Source organism: Cucumis melo, chromosome 8 (genome assembly GCF_025177605.1).
Source record: "Cucumis melo cultivar AY chromosome 8, USDA_Cmelo_AY_1.0, whole genome shotgun sequence".
Lineage (NCBI taxonomy): Eukaryota > Viridiplantae > Streptophyta > Magnoliopsida > Cucurbitales > Cucurbitaceae > Cucumis > Cucumis melo.
Genome location: NC_066864.1, coordinates 3850375 through 3873453, shown reverse-complemented (window position 1 = coordinate 3873453; position 23079 = coordinate 3850375). Strand labels below are relative to the sequence as shown.

At 32.5% G+C, this 23079-nt stretch overlaps 2 protein-coding genes across 3 annotated transcripts; one reads left to right on the top strand and one right to left on the bottom strand.

Moving 5' to 3' along the window:
* Nucleotides 1-841: 841 nt before the first annotated feature.
* Nucleotides 842-12677, top strand: LOC103484807 (protein MRG1). 2 transcript variants are annotated; one of them, XM_008442104.3, is made up of 11 exons: nucleotides 895-1193; nucleotides 4607-4660; nucleotides 4872-4885; nucleotides 6744-6886; nucleotides 8555-8590; nucleotides 9280-9320; nucleotides 10009-10107; nucleotides 10738-10817; nucleotides 11523-11692; nucleotides 11812-11896; nucleotides 12174-12677. In XM_008442104.3, exons 1-11 carry the CDS (start codon nucleotides 1056-1058, stop codon nucleotides 12262-12264), a joined length of 951 nt encoding a protein of 316 aa, XP_008440326.1. In that variant the 5' UTR covers nucleotides 895-1055; the 3' UTR covers nucleotides 12265-12677. The 2 variants fall into 2 exon arrangements, with proteins under 2 accessions (XP_050944727.1, XP_008440326.1); XM_051088770.1 differs by lacking the exon at nucleotides 4872-4885 and having other exon boundaries at nucleotides 842-1193; nucleotides 4607-4677.
* Nucleotides 12678-16058: 3381 nt separating this feature from the next.
* Nucleotides 16059-18052, bottom strand: LOC103484806 (transcription factor MYB44). Its single transcript, XM_008442101.3, has one exon. It carries the CDS (start codon nucleotides 17423-17425, stop codon nucleotides 16514-16516), a length of 912 nt encoding a protein of 303 aa, XP_008440323.1. The 5' UTR covers nucleotides 17426-18052; the 3' UTR covers nucleotides 16059-16513.
* Nucleotides 18053-23079: the final 5027 nt, after the last annotated feature.

Here is a 23079-nt window from a genome sequence, read left to right as displayed (position 1 = left end):
TTGCCAACAACACACATATCATTGAAAATTAGAATTCATAAGTTAGATGCCTTCTATTATGGGTGTTCAAATAACCTAACAATCCGAACAACCTATACTACCCAATCCAAATTGTAAGGATTGTGTTGAGTTAGTTTTATTTTGGGATGGATTGGGTTGAATTTATGTTTTTTTTCCTTTTGGATCAGATTTTTATGATACATTTTTTAAAATTTGGGTTGACCCAACTTAACTTGAATTTCTAATATCGTTAAAATATATATTACAATTTATAAATATTATAATTCATACATGTTATTATGAGTTTTTTTTTTTTTTAATTTGTAATAGGTATGTTTAGTTTTGATATTTAGTTCCATTTGAGTTTTACGAAATTTTAGTTATTACAATGTGTTGTATACAAATTTAAGTATTTTAAGTTAATAAATAATATACTTAAAAAAAGGAAAAAATATTTGACAATCCAATTTAAATTTTAAGGGATGGGTTAAAAGGATTTTATTTGGATGTCAGATTTAACAAATTCTAAAATTCCAGTTGGTAAAAAAATCTCCCTATTTCAACTAAGCTCAACCTATTTACACCTTCACCTTCGGTCAAGAGAACTTTTTTTTTAGTAATTCTCAGAGTATGAAACTTCTACTCATTGTACATCACCTTACCATGTTTTTAAAATTAAAGTGAAATTACCAACATTAATATGATTCACTAATATTTTCATAATAAAGAAAAGAGAGAGAGAGCAGAGAAGTGTATTAGAAATTTCAAAATCACCTCTTTTTCTTTTTCTATTATTCTCAAAACTCAAAAGGGACAAAGCAAAATTATTTTTTCTCAAGAAAAAAAAGGAAACAAAGAAAATTAATTATCAAATATTAAGTAAAGGGTAAAGTAAAATTAAGAGGATAGGGGAAAAAAAGACGAGAAAAAGGAAAAACAGCGGCGATGGCAGTTCCCGCTCTATTCCGCACTGGTCAGAGCGCCACGCGAGCTCACGAGGAAGTGGGCGAGCCTCCTATCTCCTTGGTTCTCTTCCTATCTCCGAGTCTTCAACAATGGTAAACTCCTCCAAGGACGACGCAGCCACCGACGGCGACATGTCCAGCGGCGATTCTCCACCCTCCAATTCCAGTCTCTACTCCGAAGGCGAGAAGGTCCTTGCCTATCACGGCCCTCGCATCTATGAAGCCAAGGTACCTTCTCTTCTGCGCTCTTCTCTTCGAATTCAACTTTCAATTCCTCTTTCTTTTTCTTTATACTTCCATTAAGCATTGAGCCACCTCGTCCTTCGTTTATCGCATCTGGTCTAGAGAGAAAAATTACGCGGGGGGAGGAGAATTATTGTGTAACCTAATTCCATTGTATTAGTTCTGTTCTTTGCGTTTGGTTATCGGATTTCTTATGCTTGTTTGATTCCTTATGAGACCGGAGAAAGAGAAGTCCGTACGCACGTTCAATTAGCTGAGACCAGTGTTATGGGGATCTCTGGGCTATGAAAATGACTTAGTTTCTAACATTATCAAAGAAGAAAAGGATTTTGGCCAATAATAGATGAAGGGAAAACGAATACAGTTTGAGTAATTGGAGAAAAAAACACATTTTCAATTCAAACATTTGAAACACGAATTCCCACAAGTCTTGGCAATAGAGCAGTAAAATTGAGATGATTCATGGATTCGGCTGCTTTCAAACGTAATGGACCAATAGAAGGCGGCAAAGCTGAAGAGGGCATCTTCTTTTGAGGTGAATTTAATGTATTCACGCTAGTGTTTAACGTGATCCACAAAAGGATATTTGCTCTTTCGGGATTATTTGATTTCCACAAAGCTTTAAATAATATCTTGGTTGAAGAGGAAGATTTTGCAAGCTCCTTATTGAGAGATTTGGCTGAAAATAGTCCAGAAGAATCAAGAGAATATCATTGTCAATCATCACAATCTACCAAAATAACCAAATCAAAGTTTTCCAACAGAGAACTTAATTCTAAATGTCCTCATCCTTTAAGTTTCTTCTATAACGAATTTTCCAAGACAAAACAGAAGTATACCAAGTATCTTATGTAACTCTATTTGGGAGTTTTGAGATCATGAAAAGAAAAGGATGTCAAACTTTAGAAGTCAAAAGATCAAACCATATATCTACAGATGTTCATAGGGATTGGCTAGACACAGGGGTAGGGGTTGCAGAGATGATCGAGCAGTTCTGTCACCATCCTTTACTTTTATGAGAAAGGAAGCTTTTTATGGCAAGTTGTGCTGTTTTGTGGGATTTATGGGGGAGAGAGTAATAACAGAATTTGTGAAGGATTTGGGCATTCTCTAAGAGTTATTTGGTTCTTTGTCAAATTTTATGTTTCTTTGTGGGCTTTGGTGGCTAAACTTTCTTGTGAGAGTCATAATCAACAAAACTGTAATGTCTAGCCCATGGATTCAACCAATGGAACCTCAATAAAGCAGACCCTACAAATTGCTAGCAAAATTTGGAACATGCTCCTAGTAACCTTCTGTTGGCAGACCCTATCCACAACAAAATATATCTGCCTCTCCCATGCTTTTCTGGTGGGACATTTCTTCAAGAAGGAAACGAGACCCTCTGGATTCAATTAATCGATACCTTCTTTCCAAAACGTGCGTAGCTCAAAAGTTAGGCATTCTTTCTTCTTCTAAGTGGTGTTAGTATCAATTCCCTGCCCTCACATGTATTGTAATATTCTTTAAAAATTGATAAGAGCCTTCCTTTGGTGTAACAATGGGATCTTAACAACAAATTGCTCCCTTGTGATAGATTTTATGATAATGTTTTTATTTAGGTCGTGGACCGGTGAGTATCCTCTCCCCTTTCCCTGGTTATACCTCAAACAACCTTTTGTTATATTGTCATTTTTGCAACCTTGCTTGGTGCTTTCCTCTTTTTGTATATCATATTATATCAATAAAATATTATTTTTTTGTATTAAGAAAAAATGTAAATGTAAAAAATAGAGCAAAATTCTAAGGAAGCCCTTGGGAGGAAAGACAGCCGGAGTTTCTGAGTCCCATTGGGGGAGAAAACGAGTTCCATCAAGGAAAAAATTATTGGAAAAGCTGCTTGATGGAACAAATTTGTCTGTGAAAATGGGTGATGACTTTGTGTGATGCAATATGTTCGGACCTTCTTGCTTACATATAACTATATTTTTTTAATCTTTGAAATGCGAGGAAAAGTTAATCTTAAAACTGAAGGAAAATGAGGAGTTAGGTGGTCAAAATACGACTAACACATTGTGAAAGGGAAGTGTGTTCATTTTTGTGTTCTACTTCTACTAATGAATTGTTCCACTTTCGCCACAATATATCGAAGAAAGCCATCAATGATAAATAAACATCACAGAGTGAAAGCCAACACAGCTAGACATTCTAGTTGCCTAGTAAAATTTGAACAATGCTATCGCTGATTTGTAATGTTGCGCATGATGAGGTTTCCATTTTGAAACCTGGACATACTACATTGAATTTCCTTAAAGTTGAGAATGTCATCTAGGAGTTTCTTAGTTGACTATGCTTTTATAACAACGGGTAACTATCATGCCCCAATGAGCATCTCATAATTGTTGCATTCGTACTTCATCCAATCTTTTCAACATATGCACCACTTGTTTACAATTTATTTATTACAATTATTTTAGTTATTTGTATGTGTTTGGACTAGCTTACTCGAATGTCGACTAATCTCATTAACAATTGCTTGTGCGTGCAACATTTGATTGTTAAGAAATTTGTATGATTTTAATATCCTATGTAGGTGGCTACCATAAATTTCAAACTAATTTTCCCCCAATCCCTTCAAATTTTTTACCTTGATCCATTAACTACAAGGGGCCATGTAAAAAGATTCTTTTCTTCTCCTAGTATCAAAACATTTAGCTTTATTAAAACTCTTATAACTAGAGGGAACTTGGACCTCATTAGGTTAAAAGTTAATGTACCTTCAACTGAAGCCTATATTGGAATATGATAAACTTACTCGGGAGGGACTTGCATCATCTGAGCAACTTTTTGTAAGTTAATTGTCCTCCTATAGGATGTATTGGTTTGCTTTTCCATAATGTAGAGGATATCAGAGTGTAGAATTATTTTCTGTGCATCATGAGAGCAACCAGAATTCGGAATAAAAAATCAAACACAAGCTCCTCTAGTAGTTCTAAAATATCAGTCCACCAAGACTGAATTTTCTGAAAATACCATTTCTTGCAATATTTCACACTGAAATGTTTTGTTTCCTATAATTTTTCTTTCAGAATCCAAAATTTTCAGGTTACCTCAAGTCATCGTAATCAGTTCATGTTTTGAAGATCGTTAACTCCTTTTGCAAAAATTCTTCTATATGTGATGCAAGTTTTTCCCACCTGCATGCTTAGTGTACTCTAGCAACATTGAAGAAGATAATCTAGACAAAAAATTACGATAGACTTCTGCAAAAGAAAAATTACAGCAATTTAAATTGATTTTCACCAGAACCTCCATTTTGTATCATCTCACATGAAAAGGAAATGGATGCCGTATTATTCCCTATCCAGTATCCACAGTGATCAAACAAATAGTTATCCAGTTATGCTTTTAATTTTCAGGTTCAAAAAGTTGAGCTTAGGAAGAAGGAATGGAGATACTTTCTGCACTATCTAGTAAGTTTGACTTCTATGTATTGGATTTTTCCTCACCTAAGTTCTTCTGATTTAGAGTGACAATCTTAATAAAATCTAGAGGAACTTTTGCTGTCAGTATAAAAAAGGTGAAGTAATTGGATATTTTAGATATGATTCAAATGTGAGTATGTTGTTTAAGTGAAAAGTTTCTTCCCATGTTTTTGACCGCTTCCAATTTGTCATTTTGCAGGGCTGGAATAAAAAGTGAGTATCTCTTTCTATTTTATATTTGAATCCTCTCTTATTTCACTCATTTCATCTACTGTCTTGGCGTATCCCTTTTTCCCCATTCGTCGTGTGACTTCATTAGTTCATTTAGTTAGGCTTTATATGCTAGCAATTGTATGCTTCTTCCTTCTACTTCTAAGAGTTATTAAAAAGGATGCATCTCTTTGTATGCTAGCAATGTAAAGCTTCCTTAAGAGTGATAGAACTTAGAAGTATAAAAGAGATGCAGAGACAATCTGACAGAAGACAGTTGTTGAGACAAGGATGCCTGTTTAGAAATCTCCAACTCTGTAAGATTATGACATAATTGTCAATCCCAAGCATTGGTAGATGGAATTCACACATTAGCCACAATAACCCTTTGGTGAAGAGCAAAACAAAAATGTCTGGATAGGCCGTGGAAAGAACATCACAAATAAGCCAAGAGTCATTCCTTTAAGAAGTAGTAGCACCATCTTCAAGACAACGTCAAACCTGACTGACAACCAAAACAATGTACTGATAAATAACCTTTGAAGGAGCTTTGGCCAGAAACCCCTTTTGCAACTAAATAAATTTAACAACCGGTCAAAATCTAAATCAGGTATGTGGATCTTGAGGAGCTCGCTCATGGCAAAATTAATTTTAAGCCCCATGGCACATTCGAAGATTCAGACAATGTCAAATGAATTATGTTAAAGTGCAATGCTCAGCTATGTAAAACAACAAGGTATCATCAGCAAACTATAGGTGATTCAGAGAAAAGGTTGAATTTTCAATGGGGCGTACAACATTAAAACCCATGGAGGAACTGTGATCCAGAAGACTACTTAGGCAGTCAACAATGAAAATAAACAAGAACTTGGGAAAGAGGATCACCCAACTTGATACCACGGGTAGGAATAATCTGTCCACAAGAACGTCCATCATTAATGATGGAGTAATTAAAACTAGAGATGCAACATCTAATCCTAGTTTGCATTGAATAACAAAACCTTTTGCCTGAAGCATAGAGTCAAGAAAGTCTCAATCAACTGTATCGAAAGCCTTCTCCAAATCAAGCTTTAAAACCACCACGGCCTTATTAGAAAAAGACCAATCATCAATAAGTTCATTAGCCATCAAGGTGGCATCAAAGATCTGTCTATTAGCCACAAAAGCAAGCTGGTTGGCTACAATAGTACGGGGAATTGTTCGTTAACATGCTTTATATTAATACCATGCAGTCGTATGAAGATTGAGGGTCTTTCATAAATAATTCTTTTTTGCACCGCTTATTGATGCACGATTCTGTTTGCATTAGAAAATTATAAGGTCAGAGGAAGCTTGTGCCTTATTAATATATAATAGTGATTAGTTTCCATTATTTAATTTGAGCGTTTCCAACACATTACATCAGTATCTGTTTTACTTTGAATGGCATCAAAACCAATTAATAGAGTTGACTGCAGAGTGTTACTTTTGTTTCTGTTTTCACTTTGATTTGATTTGATTTGATTTTGTTTATTTATTTTTTGTAAAAAATATTTAGAAGAGGAAGTCTTAAAGCTTCCAAAATTTTCTTATATTGGTTACTAAATCTCCCACCTTCACATTTTAAAGCCCTTTCTTGATCAACTGTTTGGAGAAACGTTTAAGTTGTGTTCTTATCCATTGCAATACTGATATCATCCACTAAGAATGCTTTAGAATTTTCCTTCAGTTGGTTGCCTTTTTCTTTTCAAGAATGCTTTTTTTTAGAAAGCAATATAGATATTATAAGCTTTGATTGGACGTCTGCCGTATGACATATGACAGTTATGTCATTTCTATAAAAGAAATACAAAAGTTATTACAATGCACATCTTGCTAACAGTTGGGACGAATGGGTAAGCGTAGATCGGCTGATGAAATGTACCGACGAGAACCGCTTGAAGCAGCGAGCCCTTGAGAAAGGGTATGTGGAAAAGAGCTCAAAGTCTGGACGTTCTGCACAAGCAAAGCCAAAAAACTTGACCGGTAGTTTTCAAATTCCTAGTTGTATCAAAATCAACATATTTGACGATGTTTCATATTCCTGTGCATTTCTTACTTCGTTAACATGATTCCAAGTATGATTAGAAATAAAAAGTAGGCATTTGTTTTTTCTTTTTTTTTTTTAATTTTCTCCTTCCAATTTAGATAATGAGGCACCAGCTCATGAAAGGATGAGTTACTCCCCTTGTCACTTGTTGGTCTGCAGGAATTTATGTTTTCTCTACCCGTCTTCTTATTCATAACTACTATTTTGTATTTTTTCTTTCATGTATAATTATTACACATGTTTGGATGGAGCGTTTTGACATGAAATCATTTAAGGCTCCTTTGGTAACCATTTCGTTTTTCTTTTTTTGAAAATTAAAGCCAATTTCTATCTATTTTTCACCATAATTTGCATATTTTTCAACTACAAGAGTTGAATTCTTAGCTAAATTAGGAAAAGTAACGACAAATCTTTAAAAATTATTTTTTTGGTCTTTAAAATTTGGCTTGGTTTTATAAAACATCGGTAAAAAGTGAATAGTGAAGCAAGAAATCTAGAGTTCAAATGGGTATTTGTAGGCTTAGTTTTCAAAAACAAAAAATCAAATGGTTATCAAATGAAGCCCTTATTGTTTATTTTTGTGCATTTTATCTCTAAGATTTGGGTTTGAGCACTCCTGCACTTGAAGGGAATTTAAGGTCTGATAATATATTGTAGACACACCCCTCTCAATTAGTCGAGACATATACATGTATGCATACATGCACTTGCATACATCTATATATGTGTATCTATATGTATATAGTTCCTATGCAATTATACTAAAAATAATATAGTTCCTCTCCTTTCCATTAAAGATTCTACGATTGCTTTCTAGCCATCGGACCAAAGAAAATCCACTTGTTGGTTCTTGATAGACCTCGTATTACTAAAGTATAGACTAAAATGAATAGGAAAGAGAAGAGATGGGCAAAATGATGCAGTTGGTTAGGAGTAAGAGTGGTTACTTGTGGGGGTGCACGTGGATGATTGTGTGGGGCCCTTGGGACTTTGTTAGTTAGAATTTTTCGCAGAGATTCACTTTAAAACTCCAAGCTCCACTACTTTTGGGGTAAAAACTTCTGTGTCCCATATAAGCATTGGCATTGGTACTTCCAATCCTCCTAATAAAATGTCAGTTCCTAATAAATGAATTCGATTTTTGCCTTTTCATTCCAGTCCTTGTGTTCATTTGCCAAGAGATTACAAATGTTCCTCAATTTTTCGCGAACCCAGCTGATTTATCGAAACTGTAAGAGAACACTCTCTTCAATCTTTCCACCAACACTTCAACCAATAATTAGTAATAGGAAACACTTTTTTTTTGACAAAAAAAGAACTCACTATATCAATGAGATGAAACAATAAAATTATAGGGTACCATGTAAAAGATTAAAAAAAAAAAAAAGAACTAGCTGTTTTTATTTATCTTCTACGCATCTGTCTAAAGTTTAATTATGAATAATTTCTGCAGATATCTCATGCATTGATCAATTTCTATGCATCTGTTTTTTTTTAAGGTTTTTCTTGTGAGTCAGCTAAAGCTTAGACCACTGGTCATTAATTGCTTAGTTAATGCTCTTCTTCATTTCATAATTAAGTTAATAAAATTTGTTTTTTTGTAGATGCAAGAGTGGAGAAAGAGGAGCACAAGAACAATGGTATGGTTTACTTTTACACCTTTCTTGAACTCATTCTAAATCGGTCTTAGTTTTAGTTCAACTACCTTTCACCGTGCTGCTCAAATATTGATGTACTACTGTTTTTTACAAAGGTGACTCCTTGCATAAAATGTATAGTGAATGTAGTTTTAGGCTGGATGTTGGAAATTTTTTAGAATATCACATTGGCAGACCTGAAGACTGTAACTGCTTCAGTACCTTGATTGGGGACCCATGTAAAATTGAAGTTTTACCTGATCAGGGAGAGGACACCCTGAATCTCAACTTAGCGTCTCTTAAAACTGTACAGTCACTCTCCAAGGTTAAAGATGAATGTATTTTCTCATCTCATGACTTTCGAAGTACTTCAGTCCACAAATTAAAAAGGACGTCATTTGGAGACACTTTTCTTTTATTGGCTAGTGGCCTCACTATGGGTGGAGGGGTAATCACCCTCTTTATTTATTAAATTAAAATAACTTAAATACATGATTAAGAAAATTATCTGTTAAAACTGGCCTTATTAAATTTTTTGTTTCCTCTCCCTGAGCAAGTTTCTCTTCTATGTTTTTGCCTGTTGGCATGTGTAAATTATTCCTCCAATAAATTACAACGTCAAAAATTCCCTTTTTTTTGTGACTAGATATATGCGTGTAATACTTCAATTGCTCTGTTGATATTTGTTGCAGCACCAAAGGGGAAGAAACGAAAGAATGACTCAGGCACCAAGGTTGGTTTTATATCAGGAATAGTGCTCCAAAGTTGTTCTAATTTTGTAAGCAAGTGTTTCAGTATAATAAGTTCGAGCTAAATGTGTTTTTCTATGGATCGTAAGCCAAGAAACTTAAGTTGCGGTTTTGGATTTTTTCTATGCTGATTTAATAATGTTACCTTTAAGTCATATTTATCGTCATTTTCCTTTTCCCGTAGTCATATTGGAAAATAGAAAGCAAAGCAGTAAGGTGAAAACTATATATTTATGCACTGGAGTACATGTATCTTTTTCATTAACTTGAATAAAAAGGACTTTAGGTTTATTCCTTTCCTTTCCTTCATGAACTATAGATTTAATACTGAATTTCTATATGTCTATGTTCATTGTGCATGTGTTGTGTGTGTGTATAAATATAATTTATCTGTAATGCTAACTCCTTTATGTCGTTAATTGCTCATCATTAACTTGAATAAAAAGGAGATTAGGTTTATTCCTTCCCTTTCCTTCATGAACTATAGATTTAATACTGAACTTCTATATATCCATGTTCATTGTGCATGTGCTGTGTGTGTATATATAAATATAATTTATCTGTAATACTAACAGATTTTAGTATATCATGTTGTTAATTGCTCATTATTTACCCATTGCTCGTTTTCTTGCCATTATATTTGATAAAATATGGTTCCTTGGTTTTTGAAAGGACAATCAATCCGTAGAGAAAGTTATTAAGATTCAAATACCTTCAACACTAAGAAAGCAACTTGTTGATGATTGGGAATTTGTTACACAGCAGGATAAGGTACATACCAACTGTTTGTTCTCCATATCTCTTTCAACCTCTTACTAGGAGTAAATTGTTTCCTCTTTTTTGTAATTCTAACCTAAACATCATCACTAATCAGCGGAGGTGTTTTTTGCAATCATTACTCAATAGAAACTCCTCATGTATCTTATTTCATCAAAATTGCATTGTCTAATGAAAGAGGTCTCTAAAAATAGTGTGTTACTTGGTTGTCAGAAGGTATTGGATGGTGAAACTTGAACAATTGATGGAATGGTTAAGAAATATTCCTTGTGCATAACACTGAACAATTGTGATTATACCATGCATTCTTCAAGTTCTCTTCTAACGGTTCCATGTTGTTAAGTGAGTAGTTTTTTTTTGTCTATTTTATTTCTTTTGCAGTAAACTGGGCTCCAAATTTTTGTTGCAAGTGGATATAGTTGGGTTTTTTTCGTTGGTGCAAATTAAATGGTCTTTAATAACTTATTTTCATTTCAATTATCCAATTTTAAATTGATGTTTAGTTTGATAAATCGACTCTTTCAAGCATTTATCACTGTCATGCCAATGGATTAGAGACTTACTCCCTAAGTTATTCATGCATCCGTCTAGTTAGCGTATTGATTTTCCTGCTGATTCTGCCAGCTAGTCAAACTTCCACGCTCACCAACCGTTGATGATATTTTGACGAAGTACTTGGAATACAGATCCAAGAGGGATGGCACGTAAGTTAGCTTATACCTTACTAGAATACTAAATGGCCAAAATCTGATCATAGTTTTGAGTGTCTGAACTGTGTTCATGATTACGAGTTTTAAACTGCTTAATAGATTTTGTTAAATGCTTGATTGCTGAACGCTGTCTGAAGTTGACAGGCCCAGGGAAAACTCCCTGGAAAATTGGTTGTAGTTTTATCTTTTTATATTTTCATGCTTGCAGTAATCCAAATTGTTCATATGAATGTTCTTAGCTTCTATTTGTAGCATTTTTGGTGCTGTTTGGTCTATGGCTATGAAAATAAAATTGACATGTCAGACTTCCTTTAGGTAGAAGGCCCTAGTCCCTGGAGACACCATGAGGCGAAATCTTTACTTTATGAAGAGGAAGTGAATGGTTTTTGTAGACTTTTTATTTTTTGGAGGGTGTTCCATAGAAGGATCATTGGAGAAGCTAGATTTCTTTTTATTATCCCTTTTATATCACTTAATAGACATCTTCTAAAACAGTTCATAATTCATAAAATTCTTCATCCTTTCATAGCAGTTCTAGTACGTAACAACTAAAAATTCAGGCATAAAATTTAGATGCCTGAATAGCCCCAAGCATTTCTTACCTCAGTGGTCAGTGATGTTGTTCAGATGACATCTGAGGAATTGCTCATGCCTATACTTTTAAGACTTGACTGTGACTTTTATTCTTCATAAATATAGGATTACTGACTCGCTGGGAGAAGTCTTGAAAGGAATACGATGTTATTTTGATAAAGCACTGCCTGTACTGCTCTTGTACAATAAAGAGCGTGATCAGTATCATAAATTAGTCGTAGATGACGTCTCTCCATCAACTATATATGGTGCAGAACATCTGCTTCGACTCTTTGGTATGCAAGGCACATCCTTATCCTTGTATTAGTCAGTTTCCAATTCTCCATAATGTTCAATCTGAACTCCACATTTTATATTCCTTCTTATTTGTTTAGTTTATTTATTGTTTTTACAGTTAAGTTGCCAGAGCTTTTGGCATATGTGAATATTGAAGATGAAACACAGATCCGGCTACACCAGAAGTTGCTTGACTTTCTGAAGTATCATCTCAAACCTTAGAAATGTTGACACCGAATTTACTTTTTGGAATGTATTAGAACAGCGAGAAGTCACACTAGCACATGCCTGCTCACAAATCGTAGTTTTATCCTTATAAGTTATACCATTTTCATTTTTAACTTTTATGAACATGTACCAATTTTTCTAGATTTCTTTGTTTCATGTTCCTTTGGAATGAATGACAGGAACTAATAAATTGAGTTATTGCGGTTGTTTATTACCCTGGCGAAGCTTGATTTACTTTTATCTTGAATGTAGGTTCCTGCAGAAGAATCAGAGTACTTTCTTCGTCTCGGCATATGAGGGCTGTAAAGGTACTGAGGGAAAGGGTAAGAGCAAGAATGACTGAAGCGAATCCTTATTACATGGCATGTACGCCTTCATGCTTGCAATTCATTATCTGGCGTGGAGGTAGCAGATTTTTATGATGCATGCTGCCTTGGATTGTCAAATCAATCCTCTTGTTGTAACTGTACAAGCCATTTTCCTTCCTTTTTTTTTTTCCCATCCCTCTGTTTCTTATTAAAGAATAATCTGTTCATTTTAATTTATATTGGTATGGTGCATGCACTGTCCATTTAAGAGTTCTACTTGTCCAGTAGCTCAACTGCCATCATCTTTTTTTTTCTTTTAGAAGAGTTAAGTAGTCCCAATTGCAAGCCTATGCGAAGATGTCAAAATGAATGCTTAAACTGTATTGAAATTCTATCAGGAACTGTTCTTGTGAATGATTTATTGTAGCCTTTCAATTTATCTTTGCCACTATGTAGCTTTTACTTGTTCACTAACTCTGATCATTACTTAACTTTTAGTATTTCTGGGTTTTGGTTTCTGGTTCGCTTCAGTGTCTTAAAAACTTACACTTCCTCCTTTGGTTTGAATGATTTAATTATTTATTATTCTTTGGTAATTTATTTATTTCTATGCATTATAATGAAATACTTTTGAATTTATTGATATTTAGTCGGGTTAGGCTTCTTCAATTAGAAACCTTGCTTTCTGTCACTATTTGTCACTTTATGCAACTTTTCTTTATATATTAAGGCTGGTTATTTGCACAAACACTATAATTGTTTGCCTTTATGAGTTGTGAACTGAGAATGTGACCAGTTTGTGATGTAGTTACGCAAATGGTAAGATTGTCGAAAAGGATGAAAGGGAAATAAGAAAGACCAGGTACACTGTAGAGAACCCACAAGTCATAGTGGAATCAGTTTCATAAAGTTTCAAGTTCTTGTCGTTACATGGGAGAGAACAATTTGCAAATCATGCATAAATATTCAATGACTCTGCTGCTACACTGTGAGTCAGTTATATTTCTGTCATTTATTTGATGCTATCCTTAATTTTCTTGAATCGACCCCATGTACAAACTTACATCTTTTCAACTTATGTTCCATGTTAATTTAGCTGATGCAGTATTAGGAATCAAGGTAGTATGAGATATTTTTATTCCACATTGATTAGAATGGAATGACCAAAATGGTACGTAAGTGGCTTGGCTCTCCCATCCCAATAATTGACTTTTGGGGTGTAGTTCTTAAAGTGCTCAAGTACCTAACGTGCAGTTTATATAATTTTTCTGCTGTGGTTAAATTATCCTACTTTTAAGTGTGAACATCAGAATAGATATATAATAATTGATGCATAAACTTTTCCTCTTCGGTCAAAATTAAGAAAAGTAAATCTCACATACATTTGTCCATGTCTATGCATGATGATTTTTAGTACTAGAGTAAACTCCTTTTGTTTACGTTATAAAATTTTCTTCATATTCAATTTTTCTCAAGAAAAAAAAAAAAAAACTTTGTTAGACCTTACACCATTCTTAAATAATGTTGGTATACCGTGTGCTCTATAATAAATGTGATTAGTTTTTGTACTTTACGATGACGCTATAAAGTTGAACATAGGGTACAAATTTTGATAGTGATTGACCACATATTGCTGGATCACTCAAGGTCATCTTGTTTTATATGGTAAGAATATTATTGTGAAATTTTTGTTCAGTTTCAACTTTGGAAAACTGTGTGCTGTTGAAGAAATGATGTAAGCTAAATTAGCAAATTTAGTATGGACCTTGTCATTCTTTCTTTATGAAGTTTCTTAGGTACAACCATTATGTTTGAAAAGGTTAGTAATGTGACCACCAAGTGGCTCTGAGCGAGAAAACTTTATGTTATTTTTAGAATGTTGAATGGGACTCTAAGAAAGTTTTGTTTATTTATTTATTATTATTTACTAGGAGATTGGTTTGATCACAGAGCATTTCCATCTTTTTTGTGAGCTTTGATATGGTGGTAATTAACTAGAGTAAAGAAAAGATCATGAATTTTGATTACGATTGGCATCATAATTAGGATTTTCTTTATTGCCGTTATAATACATATATTTTAGGGTTAATTAGATAGATAAACTCATCATCTATACATATATTGCACTAAATGTTGAGGTGAATACTTGTGTAAATCTATATATGCAGGTCAACCGGTGTTAATAGCATATGCAAAGGTATATAATAGAAACAATGGTATGTATAAAAATATATACGACTATATTATTTGTTGTTCACGATATAATTAAAACATATAACTTGCAACAGTTGAAATGAAATTGATGAAGGTTTATTGAAATGAAATAAACTAATTCCTTGAGAAGTATATACGTTTATATTATTTGTTGTTTATGATATATTCTTTTTTTTTTTTTTAATTGAAGAAGTAAGTACGTTATTGATTGAAAAGATAGACTAATGACTGCAAAGGAAACAAAGAGCAAGACAATAAAATGGATGGAGTCAAATAAAAAGGGTGCGAAACAAAATTTCTAAAGCATAGTAATTTTATATTTTAAGACGGGAACCATGGTTAATTAGACAATTAATTTTCATACGTCAATCAATTTTATTTTTTAGTACAACAATTGTTATAATGAAATATGAAATACAAATACATGTTTCATGGTTTTTATGCTCTTTTTGGTACAATTTGTTAAGAAACAAGTAAATTAAAATGACATTTGTAAGTGAGATTTTTTATGGAGAATAAATTGATAAATTATAAAAATAGAGCCAACGGGTCGAAACCATTCCCAAATATATAGTTTGTATTTATATCCTCTATTCATAAAAGTTGAATTTTTGGTTAATTTAACTGTTAGAGTTCAAACTATTTACTTACACAATAGTGTAAAACTTGTATAAATGTGAAGGTTTTAACTTTTTTCATTTGGAGTACAGTTTTGACCACTAAAAATTATAATTATAATTACGTCTATGAAATATGTTCTTGAAGTGAAACATTTGTAAAAGAAAATATGGAGTCGGAAACAAACCAAGTGGCAAATTTTGGTATATTTCAACGTTGGCCTCTAATTAAAACTTTTCATGAATATAGTGTTTTGGTTCATCCTTTTTGCCCCTTTAATCAGCAATTTTCACTATGTGAATTTGAATACTTTAATTTGAATCTCTAATTTAAAGGTTATTGTACCGAAAAAGTTCACCTCTTATGACAAACCAAAAAGACTTGATGACATTATTTTCAAACAACGAAGAAGTCTTCATTCTTTTGCAAGAAATTGTATTCCAAATTGTCATATGGATTCAATGGGAGGAAAAAAAAGAGAAGTTTTTAAGAAATATAATACTTCAGAAACTTATCCAAAAGCAAAAAGTCTTAATTTTGGAATGGACTTCTCCACGAAATTCATAATACCACATCTCTCGAAGTGGGAATTTAATGATTTTCTAAAATAAATATATTATCCCCAACAGGATTGCCTTCAACTAAAAAGAAGATTCCACACCACCTTCTATCCAATTAGACTTCAAAAAGAATATCCATTTGTCACTCAAATAAAATCCTTTTAAAAAAATAAATAAAGGAATATCCATTCAGAAATTCCTTCATTGAAATTATTATATAGTAATTGAGCCAAAATATCCCTTGTGTGGTTGTGGCCATTCTCCATTTCCAATCTGAAAACCAGAGGAAAAACAGAAATATATAGATAGAAATTGGAACATCCAAATTTAAAACTAAGTATGTGATGTTGTGCTGCACTTTTGATTTGGTTTGTTTTTTTATGATTTTTTTTTCTCAATATGATGATATGGTCTTTTAAAATGAGAGACAAATAACGTCAAGAATGAAAGCTAAGTGCTGTAATAGTTTCAAACGTCCAAACTTTTTTTTTCCAGTTTTAGGGGTCCATCATATTCATTCATATTTCTTCCCAACTTTACCTCTTTTTCTCTGTTCAACTTCCCTTGTTTGTATTGGAAGTGGGAACTTCCCTCCCTTTTCTTTCTATGTACATTCACTAGATCATTATTTCCTTCAAAAACTACAATTAAAAAGAGTTTAAAATTGGAAAGAAACCAACCACCAAATTCCCAGATTTTGTTCTTTCTTCTTTGTTCTTCCCATACTAAAACACATTTTTGTTACTGTGTTTTTCTCATTCTCTCCATCTCTTTCGAACCTCGAGAATGAATTGTAACTAACTGTAATCATCATTCTTCTAATTTCCCCTCCAAATTCTAATTAACAATTTTCGTTATAAAGAGTTGTAATCTTGATGATGAATCACAGTTCTTAAAAACTAACGTTCTTAATCCCACCAGCTTTAGCTTCTTGAAAACATCTTCTTCCTCTCTGCTCCGATAACCCTTTGCCTTCCATATAACTTTTCACTTCTGATTTTATCATCTCTTGCATCACCGCCATTAAATCCGCGCTGAAAACTCCAAACCCATTTATTTTCTCAGCCGCCCCACCACTTGGTTGCGCCGTTCTTACCTGCTCTGTTGTCGTCATGCTCTGTATTTGAGCAAATGCCGCCATGAGAGGTACCTGCGCCGTTGACCCACTTCCGCTGTGTCGCGAACTGTCGACTCCAGGGAGAGATAAAAACAGCGACGTCGGCGGGTCGCTGGCGGACGACGGCGCTGATTCTCCTGGAGGTATAACGCCGCCTGTTCTGGCAACAGGGCGGTAGACGGTTGGAGCTACAACAGGAACACTTGAATCACTTATGTCAGATCCCGATGGACTTCCGGGGCTCATGTAGAGTCCGTTCGAAGCGTTGACGGCAGCGCCGGCGCTGAGTGACTTCTTCATAGGTTGTACGTTCGGATCCACTTCATATCCCTCATTCATCATCAACGAACACTTTCGCTTCAGCGTGGAATTCCAGTGATTCTTGACAGCGTTATCCGTCCGGCCCGTGAGAAGGCGAGCAATAGTAGCCCATCTGTTACCGAAGTTAGCATGAGCTCTGATAATAGTCTCATCCTCCTCAGGCGAAAAAGGGCGGTGCTCGACCTGAGGAGAGAGCTGGTTGCACCACCGAAGACGGCAGGACTTACCAGAACGGCCAGGAATGGATTTGCTGATGAGAGACCAGTTGCGTGGGCCATGCTTCTGAACCAATCTCTGAAGGGCATCGTCTTCCTCAGGGCTCCACGGGCCCTTGATCCGATCCATGTCTTTACGGGTAAGCGCCATGAAGAAAGTTAAGAACAAAAGGGTCTAAAAGAACATCAAAATTGGGGAAATGGGAAGAGGGAGAATTAGAGAGGGTTAGATGTTTTTGAAATTGGGATATTTGAATGGGTTGGGGAGGAGGTGGGAGTTATGGAGTTATGTGTAGGGTTAATGGAGCAGGGTGGGGGAAGGGTATAGGGGTTCTTATAAAAGAGATGAAACGGGCAACTTACTGAGCCGGTGGGCTGGTTTAAAAGGAAATGACAAACGTTCCGGTAAGTGGCACCGCTTCTCCCAAGTAAGCGGTTGGACGTTGCGGTTGCGATACAGCTGGCTATGAACACGCGTCGCGTTTTTACCTGCTTTCATTTTTATAACAAAATCACTTCTTCTTCTTTCTTTTTTTTCATTTCTTTTCTTTTCTGTTTAGTTTTCCGGTTTTTTCTTTCTGGAAAAACCAAAACCAAAATTAAAATTTTGAAAATTGAAAATTATTTAAAAAAGAAAAAGAAAAAGAAAAGAAAAGAAAAGAAAGAAAGAAAAACTCTCATTGAAGGAGCGTGTTCTTCACGCTCCGCAGCACACCACCTTTGTACCGCAACTCTTTTTGTGCCTCCGCCCTCCAATAATTAACACCTTTTTACATTCTATCCTCACCGTCCACTTTTCATTTTCTTCCTTCTCCTTCATTCCACGTGTGTCTAATCCTGCTTGCCACCTCAACCTTCGTCGTTTCACCTCTCTCCATTTTCAATTTTGATCACCGGCCAACGCAACCCATCTCTCTCTTTTACTTTTACTTATACACTATGATTCTTTTGTATTGTGATATTTTTGTTATGTACAAAAAATGGTCTTTCAAGTTGACCAAAATTGATGTTTTGTAGAATTTGAGTGTGACAAAAATATGAAGTATAAGTAAAACGTAAATAGAAGAAGAGAGAAAAGGAAAATTTAGCCTTAAACTTGTCAACCTAAATATGTAAGGAACTATACAATATTAATGTTTGGTAGTTTTACATTGCTTTTCTTTTTCTTTTTGGTAAAATCAATAGGGTAACTGTTTGATTTATTGAACTTTAAAGTTTTAGAGTGAAAATTTGATAAGTTATTTTAAAGGGTAAAGTTAATTTTTTTCACCAAATATTCGATTTCCAAAATTTATTATACAAATTGTTGATAACATCAAACCTTTTAGTATTATTACATAAAAACACTTCAAGTTAAGTTGTGTGTACGTTTTAATACAATCTCATACAATAAATCTATTTAGTTTTTATTTTTCATTTTTTTTAGAAGAAGTATGTTTGCTTTTAACATAATTGTCTTGCCGTGGTTTTAACCTTTCATAAATAAATATTTCAATTGTCCCCAAATTCTATAAACAAAAATAAATATTCGAAATTAAGGTTTTCATAATAATTTTATTTTTACTTTTCTTATATAATTTAAATATTATAATAACTACTTACACCCTACCCTTAAGTTTTCACTTTTTTTTCTTTCATTAGATTTTTTCATTGTTTTTGATAAGTCTAGAAAAATAAAACCTATTTTAATAACTATTTAGTTTGTTCTTTTTTTAACTCATAGTCTATATCTTAAATTTTCAATGAAGTTTCCATATTTACCCGTAAACATTTGACTTTTTAGTAAATTCTTAAAAAAAAAAAATTCAAAACTTTTTCATTTTTTAGTTTTCAACATTTTTATTTGAATTTAAAAGCACTCTTAAAATGTAGACGAGTAGACATAAAATATAAGAATGAAGTGATGTTTGTAGATTTAATTTTAAAAAATGAATAACAAAGACTAGAGCATTGTGAAATGACCTTAAGAAAAATATGTTTTTTTTCCTTCAAAAACACATAAACTTAAAAAACAATACCGAGTTATTGTCAAGTACCTCAATTTTTATTCTAAAATATTATCATTTTTAAATTAAAAACTTGAAAGACTTATTTCAAAATACCTAGGCGAACTATTTATTGAAAAAATTAATAGTAAATTTTAAAAATATAAAGTTTAAAATGATATAGTTGTTAAGGAGGGGTTTAATTTCTTTTACTTTTCAAAATTTAAAAAAATCCTAACAGGTAAACAGTAAAGCAAATAAATCAAATTGTTATAGTTTCAAATGCTAAAACCTAAAAATAGTTGAGTTATAAATCAATCCTTAACCTTACCTCAGAATTTGAAGTAGCCAACAACAAATTACTCTCTTTTTCTTTTTTACTCTTCTAGATGGTAACTGGCGATGGCGACTGTGTAATGTGCTCTATATATTTTTAAAATTTAAAATAAAAATTTCAAACCACACAATATTTATATATAAATTGCAAGAAAATATTTAGTATCTACCTGTCATTCAATAAAACCTGAAATTTTTTTATATTTTATAAATACTTTGAAATGGTTTTACTATCTGCAGTAGATTTAAAAAAATTAGCGGCGGTAATGGACAAAGTCAAATGTATGATTGTTTGTTGGTATAAATGTTTATTATGGACAGGAAGAATAGTGAAAAATAAATGAGGATGATCGTGAATATGCATTCTAGAAGGATAAATCATGATATTCTCTTATAGTAATACTATTCACAAATATTAAAATATCTACCCATATTTTTTTTCATAAAGTTTAGTCCAACATAATATATAAAACCAAATGAAAACAAAAATAGTAAAAAGGCGAAAACCACATATTATTTTCATGGTCTAAAAAATAATAACAATATTATTAAATAAACCATATCCTAAAAACAAAAGAGTATGATCCAAAGCAGTAGTATTCGCACTCTGACTTGCACAAACAAACAGTGAACCCCCATACCCTTTCATTTTTATATTCTACTTTTTTATTCATTCATTCAATAGTTTGTGTGTTTTTTTTTTAATGTATCTTTTATTATTATCACTATTTAAAGTTAGTTCAACTTTCAAGTGAACAAAAAGTAAAATGTAAAATTAATTAGTGTTTTTCTTTAATTAGGTGAATGACCATGTTTCCAAGAATGTGTTATTCACCACCAACTTTAATAATTTACATGTTGTGGAATACTAAGTTATTTTGTAGTCAATGTTGTTTTGGGGGAAAAAACGAATAATAAAATCTAGTAGGTGATTGAAAAGTATGTACAATGCTAAACCATATATAGATATTAGTCTCAAGATGCTTATTGCTTTTTAGGAATTAAATAATATTAATAATAACCTAATATCTATATCTATTCTATCTATTTGGATTCTAAATTCAATAACTATGGAACAAAAACCATCTTATAACAACTTTTTTTTTCTTTTGTAAACTTTTATTAGATTAATGGAGATTCCAATTTTCTTTAAATTAGTTAAAAAATTAGAGAAAATTAAACTAAAAGGTACAAATTGCAAAGTGCTCGTGTAAATGTATAAAAGTTGGTAGTATAAATTGACAAAACATTTATAAGAACAAAACATACATTATATAAACATCAATCTATATTGTTTTAACTTTGAAGATGTTACATTTATCAAAACTTCCAACATCCATAAATGTATCAATTTATACTTTGTTATAAAATTTTATAAATTTATAAAAATCAATTAAACTCCTAAATTTTAATAAGTCTATCAATTTAAATGTGCGTAAATTTTCTCAACAATAATCCTTTTTGTTTTTAAATACTTAAATTAATTCATTTACCAAAAGTTTTTAGATATTGGAAAGGTATGATTATAAATTATATTTAAATAGATTAAATAATAAAAGAAAAAAGAAAAAGAAAGTTATTGTATGTATAGAAAGAAGGGTTAAGAAGAGAGAAACTTGAGAGCGAAGAAAAATGGGAGAGAGAGATAAAGAAGAGGGGGGTGAAAGAAGAAAGAAGGTGTGTGAGGATCGTTGCCCACTTTGACTGATATTGCCAGGCTGTGTATTATATTATTTATTAGTTAAATAGAAAAGGAAGGGGAAGGGGAAGGGGAAGGGGAAGGGGAAGGGGAAGGGGTAGGGGAAGCTTAAATTTTAAAAAGAAAAAAAGATATGATGATGTGGCAGAAAACGACAATTACGGACGCCGAATCGGGGAACGAATAATTATTGCTGCATTTGTGTCAGTACAGGCTGTAACCCCTGACCTCAACCACTCTCCCACCTCCACGTACTTAACTAACTTTCCCTAACTTTCTTTTCTTTTTTATCCCACCGACACCCCCCCCCCCCTCCCCCCTCCCCCCTCCCCCTCCCCCTTTCATCATAATATCTTTTCTTTTCTTCGCACTTTACCTTTCCTCCTTCTCTTTCCTCCACTCAACCCCCGTCTTCCCATTTCTTTTTATTATTTTCCAAATTAAGAGATGCTCATTTTCAGTTCAATTGAAGCAACAGTTTTTTTTTAGTTCCACTATATACACTTTTGTATTTCAAGTGTATTCAAGTAATACTGATCTTTTATAACTTTTATCCAAATGTTTCATAAAATATTTGTACTTCTCAAATTAAATAAAATAAGCTAAGCTTTAATTTTATTTTTATGCGTACATGCACTTGAGTTTAATTATATTTAAATTTTAAAAAATATTAATATCTATTATACACAAAATTAAAAATTTATATATCTTTTAAAATTAGACATGTTTCAAACATAAAACTAAAAATGTAGAGATATAGTACACACTTTTTAAAGTTTATCGATCTAAATTAACTAAGTTATGGATGGTTTTTAGGAAAATATCTTTTAAAAGATAAAACCCCAATATTTTAAAATTGGTTTATAGTTTCTTATATTATTTGTTATATATTATGTATGCTGCCCTCAAAAACTCAAGATTGAGCATGATTATTATAAATTTTACATTTTTTTTTTCATTTTTGGCAATATTGAACGTAATGTTGTAAATATATTATCACCTGAACTTGAAATGTAAATTGAGAATTGTAGATAAATAATGAATAGGGTATAGTTTATGTCAGTAGCAGTAAGCATCACCAAAAGAGTCATTTATTAAGATATAGCATTAATGATAGGAAAAGAAAATTAAAATATAACATCAAACATACATATTTTGGTTAAATTTCAGAGCACCTTTTTTGCCATCTCAATCGCACTATGCAATTTTACTAATTACAGCGGTTTTTGTGGTGTACAAAATTAACGGAAATAAATTCATATTTCTTTAATTGCTATTTTTTTTTAGAAAAATATGAAGATAAATGAATGAAGAAAATGGCACGTAAATCTTTTGTTTTTTCTTTTTCTTTAAGTAAAATCTAAGAGAAATATATATATATATATATATAGCATGTTGATATTTATAATAATATAAATTATTTGATTTTGCGGATATACTTGACTAGAGGACGATTTGTTGTTGAGATTTTTGTGCCAATTGCTTTCAAGTGAGAAATGACTAACTGCTTTGTTTAAAACTCTCACTTAAAACAGACATGCAATCAGAAATTTTGGTTTCAAATATAAATTTTGTGTTTATTTCATGCTTTTAACAAATACTAACCAAAATTAATTGCATGTTGATAATAATAACTTTCCTGCAGAAAAAATATTTAAGCATTGTTTATTTCAAAAGCAAAAACAACTTAAGATTTATTCAAAGTATAAAAATAACTAAAATTAAATTATAAATCCTTAGTGTATATCTTTTGACACTACTATATATTCCACATCCATCAATATC

Coding starts and splice junctions, on each gene's coding strand:
- LOC103484807 (XM_051088770.1), top strand. CDS start 1,056: ATGGTAAACTCCTCCAAGGACGACGCAGCCACCGACGGCGACATGTCC. Junction 1,194..4,606: donor CTCGCATCTATGAAGCCAAG/GTACCTTCTCTT, acceptor TTTAATTTTCAG/GTTCAAAAAGTTGAGCTTAG. Junction 6,887..8,554: donor AAAGCCAAAAAACTTGACCG/GTAGTTTTCAAA, acceptor GTTTTTTTGTAG/ATGCAAGAGTGGAGAAAGAG.
- LOC103484806 (XM_008442101.3), bottom strand. CDS start 17,425: ATGGCGCTTACCCGTAAAGACATGGATCGGATCAAGGGCCCGTGGAGC.